Below are 16,477 nucleotides of genomic sequence, written 5' to 3' on the forward strand. Positions count from 1 at the left end.
TTGACTTCCATATGTGCATCTGGGGGGGATTTCCTACTCATAGTACAAGTAGGAAAACGGACTGCATAATCTACTTACAGCAAATGTCTTTTGAGAGACACCTTGTAGGAAACTCTTCTAATGGATCTGGCGGTTCCCACTTCACCAGCCACTTATGCTTTATTTTTACTGTCTTGCTGCAGTGCATGAAAGGGAATAGATTATAAGGACAATTTGGGTCAGTTAAGCGTCCTGAGGGGATCTATTACTTGGAGATATACTTTATTGTTACAGAATAAAAAGTGGTTCCTTTTACCCATATAACTACTGAGGGATTTATGATGAATTATGTTAAAATGCTTTCTTGCTGTTCTCACACTTCAGGCAACTGTTGTACAGTATTATTTCTGATGACAAGAGGTAATTTTTATTTAAGGGTGCTGTGATCACGTTTTGGATGTAATATTTGATTTCAAACTATGAAGAAAACACAAAGTACTAGAAATTTGATATTAATCCTTTGAACTGCATTATAATATGCTTTATATTTCTAGCCTGCTCTGTGACTGTTCCCTTTAAAAATCTTAATTACATTATATTCTGTGAATTTTCTAGGTAATAATTTGAGCTAAGTAATACTCAGGCATGAAAGACCAGTTGGCTGTATGGAATCATTTAGAAAATGGACAGAAAACATGTTTTGTTTCTGTATTTATCACATAACTAATAGTCATGAGATCAGGACAGCCAGTCCCCCTGAGCTTTACCTCAGATCAGCAAACTGTTCAATGTCCTGAGAAAGAAGACCCTAAATTAATTGTTTTGATAGAGCAGCCTGCTGGAAGATGGAAGTGTTGCGCTGATATGGGGAGTTTTCATCTAAGTCCCCACTTCTTTGCTTCTAATCATCTTTGTGAGCAGGCCTTTTCATGCCTGCACATGTCTCTTGTTTGCACTGATTCAGCACCTTGTCATGCAGACATAAAGAAAAGCCTTTCAATGAATGCAGATTGCTGTTGCTAGCAGAGCATCAGCCCACAGTGTATGACAGAAACAAGCACAGAAGATGGAAGTGTAAACTAAACTCTTCCTCTTTTTCTGATGCTGGTGGTATGTCCTCAGCAGACAGCATATCCTTTTCTTATGATGGAAATAGATCCCAATTTTCCACCTAAAAACTTTCCCAAATGCTTTATGAGTTGCACAGGCTGTGCCAGGTTGGAAATGATGATGAAAATGCCAAACTTTTAAAATGTTAGTGAAGGTAAAGACCCTGTGTCTAGGTTGTGCCATGTGACAAAGCAGGTGAGATGTGAGGGGTAACAAGGGCCCTGTCTGTCTTTCTGGGCTTGTGTCAAGTGCTGCTGCAGTCATCTGGGGACACGAACAAGAGCTATTAATTACAATTTAAATGAATAGTCACAGTGAATGAAAGAGTCTAAATCCATTGTATTTTAAATAACTTCCACTTTCTGTTGAATAAGCTCTGCTGGACTAGAATCTGTATCCTTGGAGAACATACAAGGGATTTCAAGGAGACATGACCATCCACATCATACTTTGCTCTGATGTGCAACAGAAATTACATCTTCCAGTTTGTTTCTGTGGCTTGTAGGACCCATGGTTTATGTGTTATTTTGGAATTTGGTGGTGAGGAAAAAGAGGACTCCACTCTGCTGCTGTACGTGCTGCAACATTTGCATTCCCACTGCCATGTGGTCAGGTCCAAGTTTCTTTTGCTGACTGTGTAGAATGAGGTCAGTGGCTTCACAGCAAAGTGTTCTCATATATAATCAGTACTGTATTTTTCTGCATTTGAGAGAGGAAAACAGACAGAGCCATCTCTTAGACCCCTTGTGATTTCAGTAAAAACATGCACATGTTGCAGCAGATAATGTAGACTGAAAGTAGGCAAGATCTGTGCTGTGACCTGGGCTGAGAATACCCAGTGGGAGACTGCTTCTGGCACTGTGGTTTTAGTATAATGACTTCTACAGCACTCACTGATCACCGCTGGCATAGAAGTTATCGTGACCCAGTTTTTATAATACCTAGAGCCCTTTAGAGCAATCTCAAACCTATTCTGAGTTATGCTGGCAGGACAACTTGGCACAGAGGGTCTACAGAGCAAAACATTGCCAAAAACTCTGCTGCCTTTGAGTGTGCCCCTCTACTGAGAGGAGCTGTGTGCTTCTGGTATGCAGCCAAAATTAGGGCTAAGATAGTCAAATCAGTGCAGTGAACTCATACCGCACCCCTTGAGTACACTGAAAGAATGGAAAGAGTTAACACTGCTATTTTTGTTGATTAAACCTCAAAACCAGGCAGGTTATATGAAATATATATAAAAATAAATACAAAATACAAAATAAAAATAAGTACAAAATAAATAAGAACTTTCAAAAGCTACCCAGTCTCTGAGACTTTGGTTTTCAGAGAGATGCTGATCCTATGCTTTTCCCTAGCGTGGGATTCTCCTACTGATAAATGAATAATAGAACTTAGCAGATATTTTAGTCGAGATATTAAGCAGATATTGTCATCATCCGAAAAATTTAAAATAATTCCATTTGGTTTGTGTATCTAAGAGGAAAGCACCCATTTCAGTTTTTAGAAAGACATTACTTGGAGTTCCTCCTGGTTCCCTGTCTGCGCAGGGAGGTTGCTCACAGTGCATTTTCCAAAGGTGTTTCAAGTAGTTGGGATGAGAAGGACTTTGGAACTGAATGGGCTGATGTCCTTAAGAACTCAAATGATGATAAACATCAGATCACGAAGTCTTTGCTCACACAAGTCATTGTTGTTTACACGAGCAAACCTACCAACTTTAAAGATTTATTTAAGGAAGGACTGCACCTGTGAATGAACCAGAAGCCTTTGAACAGTACAAGGTATAAGATTAGCTAATTGGACATATTTTAGAGTCTGGCCGAAGATCCTAGAGAGGAATGACAAATTACATTTGGAAAATAACGGTATTCTTTGAGACTTCTGCAACCCTTCTTTTGCTCTGCTCCCAAACCCTTAAAAAAAAAAAAAAAAAAGTAATAAATCTTTTACCTTGGTCTCCATTAATGGCTCTGAGACAGCTTTAAGCCCTCCAGCATGGCTGTGGGGACTCTATACCACAAGTGGGAACATCAGCAGATGGCCTTCTCACAAATTCCCTGGCTGTTTCTTTTCCCTCCAGCCTGCCACATTTCTCCATCTTGTCCTGAAGCTTTCTGTTCATACTTATTTTGGAGGCTGACTTCTGCTTCTCCTTGTCCAGCCTACTTTTTATATATTTATACTGTTTTCTTTATCCTACTGCCAGGATATTTGGAGACAAAAGTTGCTCAGTATTTATTGGCAATGTACTATTGAATGTCAGGAAAGCAGTGAACACAAATCTATCTTCTCATACCTATAAAACTATTCTAAACTTGGAAAAAAAGCTTGCAGATCATACCACTGTCATCATATGACCCTGTATGGCTTTCATAGAGTCATAGAGGCATTAGGGTTGGAAAAGACCACTAAGATCATCTACGCCAATTGTTGACTCCTCACCACCATGCCCACTAAACCAAGTCCCTCTAAATCATGTTTTCTAGTTCTATAGACAAATCTACTCCTCCAGTGCACTCTCTTTAAGGAATTGTAGCAGTTTTAGTATTTCAGCAAGTCTGAAATGAAACCTAAGGCCACAGGCTTCAGCGAGGTCTCCATTTTCAGCATTATAAGCTTCAAGAGCTGTTTGGCTTTTGTGTGATTAGCTGTAGATGAGATAATGGTAATTTATTTGATGCTATCTGCAACAGGTGAATCTGGAAAGGTTGTGTACTAAAATCAATGCAGTCTTGCAGTGAATTCATTTGTGCTCCTAGATCTTCCCTGATACCAACACATCAGAGACTGACCTTGTTAGGGGTGACTTTATGTATCAGCATGCCTAAAAAAAGGATTTGATTTTGGGATGAAACTTGATCCTTGTAAGGAAATGAATGAATTGAAGAGATGGAGTCACATCAGTCTGGTGTCAGTCTCTCTTGTCACTTCTGCAGTCTGTGATAGATTTTTATGTATTCTTTTATTTTATTTTCCAGGGTGGATTATGCAGTAATATAAAGATTTAAATCATAACAGAAAAGTTGGTTTTAATATCTACAGAATGATATACGAGGTATTTCTCTGCCTCTCCGTTAAGCCCCCCAGAAATCTATACCACTGTGCACTGAGTTATAGAAAGTCCTGCATTCTTATCTGCCATGCAGTGTGCCTGGGATGATCATTGCTGAGGCTTGCAGCACCATCCAGGACATCTCATGGTTTCTTGGCATAAATAAAATAAATGAATTAAATAAAAATAAATAAATAAAATTCTCTTCACTAGAGAAAAATATTTTACTAATTCTTAAAGCACTGACCTTGACTCTGGTGTTATTATTTGCTACTTATAAGTAATAAACTCTCCCTACTGAGATGGCCTGCCATACAAACTGATGTGCTCCCCACTGAGGCCCAGAAGAGTGTAAATGGATATGAAGATGCAACTTAGCATCTTAGCAGGTCATACAAACGTGAGGTCGGTTCTGTGTCCAAAGTCAATAAGCTTTCATTTGCTGGCTGACTCTGGTCCTACAACCTGCTCGGAGATCACCCACTGTCACTCTCAGTTGTATTAATGCAGGAATAAAGAAGAGAAATATGCATTATGTCCCTGTTGTGTTTATTTATAATGAGAGATTGTCTCCAGCTGACCAAGGTGTCCTCATTAATGACTGTTCTATATTTAGCCTGCACGGAGAGCATGTGCCCCCAGTTCAATCAAAGACCCGGTAGTCATGGTAACGACACTGAGCATCTGGATGTATACCATTTGCCAAACTGTAATGAAGTGCAAGACAAAAAGAACACACAGCAGTATTAGGTGAATGAATGCATTGTTCTTTTCTACTACAGATTTTGAATAACTGCTCCCTAGCCATAAATGATGGGCTTTATTTTTTTATTTATTTATTTTCAGGAAAAGAGCCCCATTAATGGAGTTGACAATTACTAATCTATTTTTTTCTCTTCTGTTTCTTAATTTCATTTTGTAGATCTATCGGCATTCATACACGGCGCATTATGTCCTCAGCAAAATTCCTCACGGGTAAGCAATTATTCGGTGTTTTCATATGAAAATTCATCCATTAAGAATTCTTCAAAATAATTTATATCATGCCCAATGGTTTCCCTATGACAGCCCTTTGCAGAGGTTTGGCATTCAGCTGCAGCATCCGCTGTGCTATATGTTGTACAAAAGATGACATAGTCTGGAAGCAGAAGTACTCATCTTCCCTGGAACATCAGACTACATGAATTTCACATCCCAGTTTTCAAGGCTTTGGTCAGAACGTAGATTTGTTGGCATCTGACTGGGAGCCATTGTTGGCCACTCTCCAGAGCACTGCTGGAGGATCTATCCAAAGGTGCCAGCACCTTAAATTTAGCCACGACTGGGGCATCACCCTTCAGTTTTAGATCTCTCAGCAGATTCCCTGCACACAAATGTTCTCTCTAGCATCCCAGCAGAGAGCAGATAGAGCCACTGTGTGTGCACAGAATCCCACTACACTCAAAGTTACACTGAAGTCATAAGCCTTTGGGTTTTCTAGTATATATCTTTTCAGAGTGTAAGTGTGCAGACAAACAATAATCCCCCATAGGCTTTACAAAAGCATTCCTAAATTTCTGCTGAGTGCTCATTCCATCCCATCATCCAGATAAGGAATAAAGATGTCACACAGGACTGGACCCAATAGTGATCCCTGGGGTACTCCATGCATTTCTGGCTTAGTCTAACTAGACTTTGTGCCACTGACCACTACTCTGGGCTGGGCAGTTCAGCTAGTCTTTGATCCACCTCACTGTTTGTTCATCCAGCCCACACTTAACAGCTTTTCACTGTGGATCTCAGGGGTACAGTGTCAAAGGCCTTGCTGAAGTCAAGGGAGATAATATACACAGTTCCCTTCTCATCCATCAGGCTGATCATTTTGTTATACAAGCTGATCAAGTTGGTTGAGTATGACTAACATAGGTATCAACTAGCTTGAGGAGATCCTTCTTTATCATTGATCAATGGGGAAGTTGTTTAAATCTCTCTTAATCAGCTCTATCTCCGTGACATTGTAGATAACCCTCAGCTCCATTCTCATCTCCCTGCAGCTCACCTCTTGTTTGTCTAGAGTTTATCCCATAGTTCCTATCTGATTATCCCTTAAAATATACCTGTTTTGTTTGTGTGTTTTTTTTCTTGTCCTGATTATTTAAGGACTAACCCAAGTGGTTAGGAGCGGGATTCCATCATATCAACATGACACACATAGGCATATAATGATTCCTGGCATTTCAGAGTGATATTTCTGTAGCATCATTGGAAATGCATAAACTAAATTCCTCAAATCATTGTCAGCAAATAGAGGGCTAAAATCTGATGCCAGGTTGTGTGCTTTAAGTACTGCATTAGTGATAGCTGTGTGGGAATGATAAGAAGTAACAATGTAGTTGTGCTGAAATATAATTTCAGTATTCACTTTGCTTGTTCTCTGTTTCATTTCTGTATATGATGGCTAAGCTGGTAGCAGATACTTTGGATGCTTCTAATAGCTGACAAAACCTGTGAAGTTTTAAAAAGTGCACCTGTTGTATACACAGGGCAATCATAGAATCACCATGCAATTCAGGTTGGAAAGGATCTCATGAAGTCCAACATCCAGTTCAAAGCAGATTGCTCAGGACTTTAACTGGTTGACTTTTGGAAACCTGCAGGGATGTGGCTTGTACAGCCTTGCATGATGCAATGTTGGATCAGGCAGGAAGAGAGGTGGAAGGATTGCAGTGTTTTATATTGTGAAAGGTGTGGTTTAGAAAGCAGTTTGGGCTGTAGATATGTAAACAGCCATTGCAAACACCACATAGTAACAATTGCATTGATCTTTCATGTGACTGTAGCACAGGATAGAGTTGAAATGCATGGCTTACTGGCATTTGCATGAAACATGGGCATTTATCATTCATCTGGACAAATCTTAGATATATTTTAGGATTCTGCAAGAAGAGAGGGCAGGTGTAATGAGTGGAGATGATGTAGCAGGTGATGAAGTGCATCAGCTGACTGGAACGTAGAGCCTCTGTTGGATGAAGGCATGAAAATGTCTTCATTGCACATTTCCTATTTAATACAGGGACACTGTCTGATGGATGGGTGGGAGTGAAGAGTATTAGGTCAGGACCCAATGCACTGACAAAGCACAAAGTGCAGTTCAGTTTGATGCCTCAGGTTCTTCAGTGACAACAAAATTCATAATCCAGGCATCATCCTTGACCTCCTCCTGCCAATAACAGAAGGGGTATCTCTGCTGAGGCTAACTATTAAGGAGTGAATTAATCTAATCTTAAACATCACTTTTAAAATAACCTGACATTAATCTGTAAGCCTAAATTGCTTTTTAAAGGGAAACTTCTAATTCTTCCTTCCATGTTCTGCAGACTCTCCAGATTCAGGCTGTGTGTGAGTGTTCTGTAAGTGTGACAGCCAATTTGAGTACACCCTCAGCTCATATGTGGATATAAAGGGTATGGGACTGTAACATTTTCCCATAAGAGCTGCTGTGGAAGTGAACTCCCCATATAAGGAGGAGTAGCACAATTTAGCTCTCTACAAGACAACTATATGCCAGTGACATACACACTGAGGATCCTACCTGAAAATGAAAAAAAGGCTGAGGTAGAAGAGAGAGCAAATAAACCTGCAAGGATTCTGTGTGGATTTGGTGAAGTACTGGCACAGGTTGCCCAGGGAAGTGGTGGAGTCATCATGCTTAGGGGTGTTCAGGAAACATGGAGATGTGGTGCTGAGGGACATGGTTAGTGGGCACAGTGGGGATGGGTTGATGGTTGGACTTGATGATCTTGGAGGTCTTTTCCAACTTAATGATTATATGATTCTATTATATATGGGTTTTTTGTTGGTGGTGGTGGTGGTAGTGTTGGTAAACCCAGCCTTCTCTCACATTCATAGATTCAGGTTAGAAACCCATACAGTTTGTGCTTCTGGATTTGTTTGTTTATTGTGTCCTGAGGTTTTCATATTTCACAGGGAAAACAAGCCAAGATCTGCATTCCCATTTTGCTGGGCAGAGGACTGGGGGCACGGAGAGGAGTTAGGTTCAGTTCTGCTTTCCCTGCATGGCACCGGTTTTCTTCCTACTGCTCACTCAAAAATGTGATGCTGGCCCCGGGTGCCATCTAGTGGAACAAGGCTCTTCTCTCCATCCTCCCTTGCACAGGCAGTATGTATCATCGCCTCTGTTTCTCTCTAGTTTAGATACCAGCTGATAACTGTTTACAGCTGTCTGCTTGATAAATCCTTTTGCAAAGCTCCTCTCATAACCCTGAACTTGTACTCGCTGCATTGTAATTGCTGTCGAGTTGTAATTTATAGTTACTGCCATTGCATCCCCATGCTTAGATATGCAATAGGCAGCTCTCATGTGAGCTGGAAAGAGTGGAAAGAGGAAAAGAGAGGAAAGAGTGGAGAAAAATAATAGTAACTGTTTCATAATATTATTTCAACTAACTTGGGCAAATGAAAAGTTACCTAATATGGTGTAGGCACAAGCCAGCAACATGCATATGAAATCCAGCAACCAAAAATTATTTTATGCTCTTGTGGGTTTTAAATACAGTGGTTCTATGAAGTCCAATAGTAGTGGATGATACTAGTCATTCACAGCCTGTGCTGGACTAGGGGAAAGGCTTGGTTTGTTCAGTTTTCTTGATTGGTTCGTGAGACCATTCCCCCAACCCTGCTGCAGGATTCCCCTCTCCAGTATTAAGGTCACTTCCCACCACAGCTTGATCTGGCACTACAGGTTCTAGGCAAGAGCTAACTTTGTATCCCAGAGTGTACCTCTGTCTTTAACTTCTAGCTGCAGCCAAAAGTAATACAATTAAAAAAAAAAAAGAAAAAGAAAAAACCTGAACAAAAACATCTGCGTTGTGTTTGCATTTCTCAACACAAAGACCAGCATAAAACTTGTGCATTTCCTCAGACCTCCCAGCCTTCAGGTCTTTCTGCACAAACCATTGCCCACTGAACACAGCTGAGAGGCAGGGATTAGAACTAACCCCTCGAATGAAGTCTCAGTACAGTGTTAGCACATCCAGACAGTGCACACCGATGGGAGCTTGTATGTCTGCTTATAAGGATCAAAGAGACATTAGCAGTTACTCCCACTCCTCAGTGAAATTGTAAATAGCTACTTCTGCAAAGGATTAATAGAATCATAGAGTCCATTAAGGTTGGAAAAGACCAGTAAGATCATCTAGTCCAACTATCAACCCATCACCACAATGATTTGCATTCCTTCCCAAATTTGTGTAGCATTATCAGAGGGATGTGTTGAGTACATCACAGGAGCAATTGTAGAGTTTGGTTGAGCTCTTCCTACATACAGTTTAGGGCATTGTAAATTATTGCACTGTTCCCCACACTGAATTCCCATTAACTTTAAGAGAAGCCCCATGGGTGCAGTATGAACTGTACACTGGAGATCACCCAAGCTGTAACAGGAGGAAGAACTCAGCCCATTTTCAAAGCGATGGCTGTATATTTCTGCAGGGCTCTCACTAATGTTCCTGTCCAATCCTTTTATACAAGCTATAGCCAGGGAAGAAATTAAGGCCCATTAAAGAAAGTTTAATTAGAACTTGTATATACACTACCTTTAAGCACTTTGATAGACAGCCAAGTTTTCCTCACACATGCTCTTATTTTCCTATTTACGGTAAAAGGTAGAAAACCCTTCAGAGAACTGGCCATGCTGGAGACAACTTCCAGTATGACCAAGTCTCTTCTGTTTTGTCCTATAATGCCCCTTCTTTTTAGCATTCAAATATCATTGCACAGCAAGAATCTTGCTGTGCTTCTGTGTCTCCATCTGCGAAGCAAGGAGAGAAATAATGCTTACCCCACAGTGGTGATATGCAATAATTACTGTAGAAGTGCTGCACGATTTCACTCTTTAACATTTATAAACTTGTACTAGAGCCCACATTTTATTTCAAGAGAAAAAAGAACAGTAATTAATACAGTCCTGTTTTCAGCTAGTTAAATTTGACTATATGAGGTGCATATTCTTCCCCTAACAATGACATAAAGTGTTTGAAACTAGCTCTTATAAGAGATATGCAAAAGCAAATAATAATGCAGAATTTTTTAAAACAAGTTGAAAACAAATGCTTTATGCAGTTTGTGAATAATCTGCTAATGTTGCATCTTCTCTTTACTCCCTCTTTCCCAATTACTAGTCTATTGTTTGTATCATTTTTGAAGTGCTTTCTATAGCAAATCCAGGAATCTCTCCTTCATAGTATAGTGATTCTTGTGCCAGACTATAAATAACAACATACTCATGATCAGATATGCTTATTCCATTGTTTTTGACAACAGAAGACTGGACAAGTTTTCTTGGTATTTTGATTGTGGAGCCTGACGTTAAATCCTCTGGAGCAAATAGGAATCTTTGAGTTTACTGGAATTTGGCTCAAGTCCTGATGGATCAGTTGGGTTCCTTGTTTTTTTAATCATCTGAATTAAACACAGTGCTTGAACAGTAGTTAAAATACATGTGTTTCTTGCTTGGAAATTCATTTTTTGCCTTTTTAATAAGTAAGTTCCAGCATTTCATTAAGCAAAGCCTTTATTTGAACATCACTCACTTCCAAGTGGTGGCAGGTCAAGAGCAGCTCAGCCTTGGAAGGCTGTTGTAGCCTGTGCCAGTGGGAGGAAAATGACTTCAGCAGCTCAACACCATATCATTTCCAGAGGAGATTTGCCATTTGTTCGCCCATGTTGGTCACTGCTCAGCATTTTTAATTTGAAATGTTCCTCCTCTGTGTAGGCAAAGCAATTCTTTACCACATGCTTCTCTTTTCTAGAGTTAGTTGTGATGTGGGTGGACACCTTGGAAACCATACAGAGCAATAATAAAAAGGAGCAGTCCCCTGATGGGAGGATTTGATATTAAGAATGAGAGTAATGGCTGGAGAAACTGAAAGAAAAAAAAATAAAATCTTGAGTAATTAATAGTTAGGTGCGAATGTTAGCAGTTTGACAGAGAAAAGCCCAGCAACCAACTTCCTTATATTACAGAAAAGGTCAACAGTTTATTGTTCATTGGGAAACCGAAAAAGAGGAATAAAGAAGAAGGATTTCAAGCAAAGTCTGCGGTAGTATTTATCTGAGGCAGCATTCCCTGAAAATGGAAGTAGGATTCCTATTAAATTCTGTTCTTAAATCGTGCAGGGTCACTCAATACAGAAACCAGGCTTCACTAGTGAGAAACTCATCTGAATTTGGAAATGTTTGGAACGTAATAACAACATAATTTTACAAACGTTGTTACCAACATCTAAGGGCCATTTCCATTCTTTACGTACTCAGATAAGCCTAGAGATTTTGATGAGTGGTTTGCTGTCCTCCAGCATGGATTAGATTAGATTGGATTAGATCTTCACCGGAAATGCAAGCCAATGCCTTAAGTTTACTTAATTCCCAGAGGAAGTTTGTGGCTCCTTTTATGACATGCAAATGATTTTTAAAGTGATATTAGTACTGTACAGTATTTCACAGGTCTAGTACCAAAAACTACATACATGGGTGCTTTACAAACAATGGCAGACTATAATCAGCTCCTGTTCTCTGCTGTGTCTGGCTACATTGCTAAATCAGAGCCAAATATGTTTTAGATTCCTTTGCTCTTTGTTCTTTGTGCTCTAACTCGGTGGAATTCATTCATCTTGGACAAGGTGCTGGGTGAGCTAAGCTGTTTTTAAGACTTGTTAAATGATTAGATGTGGACCTGTGTTTGAAATTAGTTGATTCAAATTGCTTCTATTTCTTCTTCCAACTTCTGTTCACTGAAAAGTGCTGTAAAGAGAATATGAATATCTGTGCCTACATACAGTAAATCTTTAATAGTGGATAAACCTACATGAATGGAAGAGCTTTTTCCATCTGTCAAAGCACTTTTGTTTGAATTCCAGGATGATTCCTTTAATTGCATCTTCTGATAGTTTAATTTCTTGATTATCTGTTCTGGTAAGTCTTTGATTCCCATTTGTAGTATATTTTCCTTTTGCTGAGAGTCTCTGTAGGACTGTCTATCTCCTGGGAAGCAATTTTCTTAATGACACCTGTCTCCTTTTCTCCTTGGTGAATACTGAAGTAAACAAGTCATTTAATTGTTTAAGAATGTCTTTTTGCTCCATGAGAAATGGCATTCTTGCTTCTTGGAAGTCTTCCTCTGTTTAGGAAGAGGTTGGAGAATCTATGGTTCGTTGTTCATTTATGAGCACGTGTTCTACTCCCTTTAATTTCCTTTTGCAAATATCCTTGAGTCCACTTATATTTTAATTCACCAACAATTCTTAAATATGAAGTTTCCTGTTCTTTATAACCTTTCCGAATTTCTTCATTACATGGTGTTTTTTCTTTTCCTCTTTGCAGAGGAGAAGAAATCTATTTAAGCTGCTGTCTGGATTTATGCTATTAAAAGTAGATGTGAAGACACCAACTTCTAGTGCTGAGACAGATAGTTAGAATAGATAGCTTTTTTTTTTAATAGCTAACCATGAAAAAGTCTTACAGTGAGATGAGCTGATGTGCTTAGGGCTGTTGTCTTTCAAAATATTCAGTGATGGTTTGATGAAAATAATAGGAGGACTATTCCTGCCTTCCCTATTTTTTCTTCAACTTATTTTCATATGACAATGCAGTCCTAAAATGCTTTCTGTATTTTCCAAAGTTATGTCACAGTTAAGCAAGAGGGTTCAAAGTTTTTCTCAGGAACTCACTCCAGTTTATGTATTTAGCTCACATATATTTAGACATATGGAAGTGCTGTTTGGTGGAAATCATTGCATTTTTGTTCATATCAGCAGTGTATGCAAAGGAATTCCATGTAAATACTGTTGTTCTGTATTGGAAATCAAACTAAAACATTATTTAAGCAGACCCAAGGAAGAACCATACCACAGCCCAGTCTTCTTCAGTCTGGTTCTGTAGAATATTTTTCTTGAAGAATTCTTCAAATCAAAGGAGCTTCTGACTGAGTTAGTGGGAAATATTATTTCGTTTTAAGCTGCTTTTGAAGCCAATGTTATAGAACCATTTGTCATGTTTGTGCTCAGAGCAAGACTCAGCGCTGGTGAGGGAAAATGGTCTTTAGAACAGGAAAAAGAGGGGAACACACAGACTAAAAAATTCAGCTAAACGAATGCAGTCTCTTCAGAACTAGTTCTTCATTAATCACAGTGTTTCTTGAGGTCAAAAACAGGCGAGCTGATATGACTTTTTGGCTTGTTTTATTCTACATAGATGTTTTGATCTGAATTACAAGGAAAAAAAATGACTTGGTAGATGGCATGCTAATTACATTCAGGAACGTTTCTTATTCAGACTTTTTGAGTAATGAATACTCATATTAAGAAATGAGTAAATTTCTCTGTTTACTAGTTCAATAATCTTTTGTGAACATTGTGCTGAAATCATCCCTGTGCCTGGAACAGCTTAACAGCCTCTGTTCCAGACAATGTCATCTGAACGTGGAAGAGTTTATACAGCACCCACTCCATCCTCTGTCTGGCCTAAAACAACATTACTTTTCCATTCTTTCCTAGGCTTTAAAATCAATCATCTTAAGGGATGAAATAAATAAGAGCAACCCTTTAACAAGCCCTTGCCTTTCCATTTCTTTGGCTGGAAAAAAAACAGAGTGCTTTTCCACAGAAACACTGAAAGCGGTGTAATGATGCACTGAACCTATTTCTTCATGTAAACCCATACTAGTAGATATACAGGCTGCCTTCAGAACAACCCATTTCCAAGGCACAAATGAGCTCACAGGGGAAGGCTTGGGTCCAAACAAGGCCTAATGATGAGAGTCTGTGAGAAGCATTGGCTCTTTGGAGAAGCTGAGTTGCCCTGTAATTTTGATTGATTCAAGGAAATATATATAGAAGAATTTTAAGCAGAATGTTTTGGAGGAAGGCTGTAGCTATGAAAAGCCATTGATTTTCAGCAATAAAATAGCTTCCAGAAGATGATGGCTGGTTAGGCTGGGACTCCATGTATGCAGTGCCTGGGCGATGGGTGAGTGCCCTTCACCTTTTGGTGTGCATTTGGTTTGAGACCCTTTAGACTTCTTTAACAAGAAGAATTGCAGGTCCAGAATAGGATGAGATAACTTGAGGTGTGTTTGATAGCTGCTCTCCAAATGTGTGTTTCAGTTTGTGGATCATGAAGAGCTTCCCTGGGGAGAGTGGTAAGAGGTTATGGCCATCCCACTGTAGAAGCTCTGTAGGCAAGTACTCCTTCTGCTATAGGTTATGTGGTGGATTTGTAACAGAGTTGTTTGGGGCTGCCATGGAGGGATTTCATGTTTATGCATCCATGTAGCCCATGTAAGCATGTGGAAATCTACTCTTTCATGGTAGAGTTTACCAGTAGGTGAGCTTAATTTTATGCCATTTTCAGGCTTGCTGACAGTCTGGTCTCATCTGGTCACTGCTAACACAGCATACACACTGATCTGGTTTCTCTGAAGCCTTCTAGATCATGGCTGGCAAAGAGTGTCTTCTCAGGCCCTTGCATGTGATGCTCAAGTTTTCTGCAAGGAGTGAATAATGGTTCCCTTGGGAAGAGGATTCTCTTATTTCTAAGAGAAGAGAACTAGAAGAGTATGTCCAATTCTCAGGAGTGTTTCGGGGAAACTAGGATCTTAAACTGCTTTTATTATCCCATCGTGGAAAACAATAGTTCAGAGTATGAGGATAGCTTCCTAGCTAATACCTCCCTGCACAGGTCAACATCATGACCTCGGCATGCCTGCTCTTAGACATTCATTGTGTAATAGCATTCAACATAGAGGAGGTTTATTGTAGCTCAATTTGTAAATCAGGCACCTTCACACAATATGCAATTCCACCAGTCAGTCTTTCTATCCGCACATTTATCAAATGGCAAATAAACAAGATTAGGCTACAAGAGAAATTGCCCAGCTATTCTGAGCAGCATAAGAACTAATTCAGCAGATGCAGTGATATTTTTTCCCCAGAGAAAGGAAAAATGTCTTTGCTTTTCACGTCTGCAGCAGAGCTTTTTCCTGGTAGACCAAATGGAGAACTTTTACCTTCTGCCTTGTCTTTCAACTTATCAGCCACCAAAGCCGGTTTATGCAGCTTTTCTCTTTGCTTTAGAGTCTTCCTCTTCTAAAACATGATGCAGTGAGCATCGTGACGGGACTTGTCTGGGCTCTGGTCTGAATTACACAGTGTGATTGGTATGTCTATCGCTTAGCTGCACCGGGGTTATTTGGAAGCATTACAGGTTTCAATTCTTACAATTTGTCTAATCTGTTTATTTGGTGATTATATTTCCTTCTCTATTTATATTATTTATAGTATCTTGCTCATCTTCTTATTATAGGTGAAAACAAGCAAACAAACAAACCACCAACGAATGGATAATTCATTTGTCAAATAGTGAATGACTGTTCTTCTCCCATGAGAGGTTTTTATTTGATTCACTAGTTTTCTCTCTCCTGCACTCAGATGTTACTGTCTGTTGGGATAATCAAAGTAGCTAACCAAAGAAATTGAGTCTTAACAGGAACAGCTGACTTGAAACTTAAGTAGCTGATGCATACAAACCTGAAAAGATACAGAAGTTGTAGGGCTGTTCCTCTTGTGGGAACGGGACTTTTCTGGCTGTTATTAGTAGGAGTTCGGTATGACAGTTACTTATCTTACAAAAGTGACTTTAAGCTGCCCACAAAGACTTACTTATAATTGAAAATCATCAGAAGAAAAGGCATAATTATATCCCACCAGCATCAGTGCTGAGTGACACTTTGCCAGTAGAGCCAGAAGCCAGCTGGGTGATGCACATTGATGTGAAGGGTCAGTGCCTCAACAAACCACTCATCTCTCCACATCTACATCAAACCTGTCATCATGAGCACTTCATTGTTCAATCAGCTCCAAGGGCCTCTTCGCAGAGACATTATGGGTTATGGTTTATAACCACTTTGTAGCAGAAGTGCCAAAGTTGCTATTCCAACCAGATCCGTTATGGAAACTGACTCTGTATACATTGGTATCCCATCTCATTTAGGGTCTACCCTGATTGGAGTTGGCCTTGAACAGGAGCACATGGGAAAAACACTTCCCACATTTGAAAGACAGTGTAAAATGCATTCCTGAGTACTCCTGTTGCTGCTGCCATTGGACATGCATCCATGGTGCAGTGGGAAGGTGCAGCCATGGGAGATCTGATCTGAATAGGCAGAGCTGGAACACAGCCATGGCATTGCACTGCTCATAGTCCAGGCAACAAAAAGAATTTTGTTAGCGTCTAATTGTTGCTTTCAGTTTTGTTCTGTTTTGAAAATTTGGTCTGGAAAAA

General features: G+C 39.6%; 1 protein-coding gene across 4 annotated transcripts in view; it reads left to right on the forward strand.

The window, feature by feature from the left end:
• The window catches only part of DPP6 (dipeptidyl peptidase like 6), a 490,036-nt gene that overhangs the window by 380,904 nt on the left and 92,655 nt on the right, over window positions 1–16,477 (forward strand). For all 4 annotated transcript variants that reach the window (XM_004939151.5, XM_004939153.5, XM_418545.7 and 1 more), the window contains exon 6: window positions 5,064–5,116. In XM_004939151.5, the coding sequence (XP_004939208.1) occupies window positions 5,064–5,116 (53 nt within the window). The remainder of the gene's footprint in view (window positions 1–5,063; window positions 5,117–16,477) is intronic.

The sequence above is a fragment of the Gallus gallus genome, chromosome 2 (assembly GCF_016699485.2).
Source record: "Gallus gallus isolate bGalGal1 chromosome 2, bGalGal1.mat.broiler.GRCg7b, whole genome shotgun sequence".
Classification (NCBI taxonomy): domain Eukaryota; kingdom Metazoa; phylum Chordata; class Aves; order Galliformes; family Phasianidae; genus Gallus; species Gallus gallus.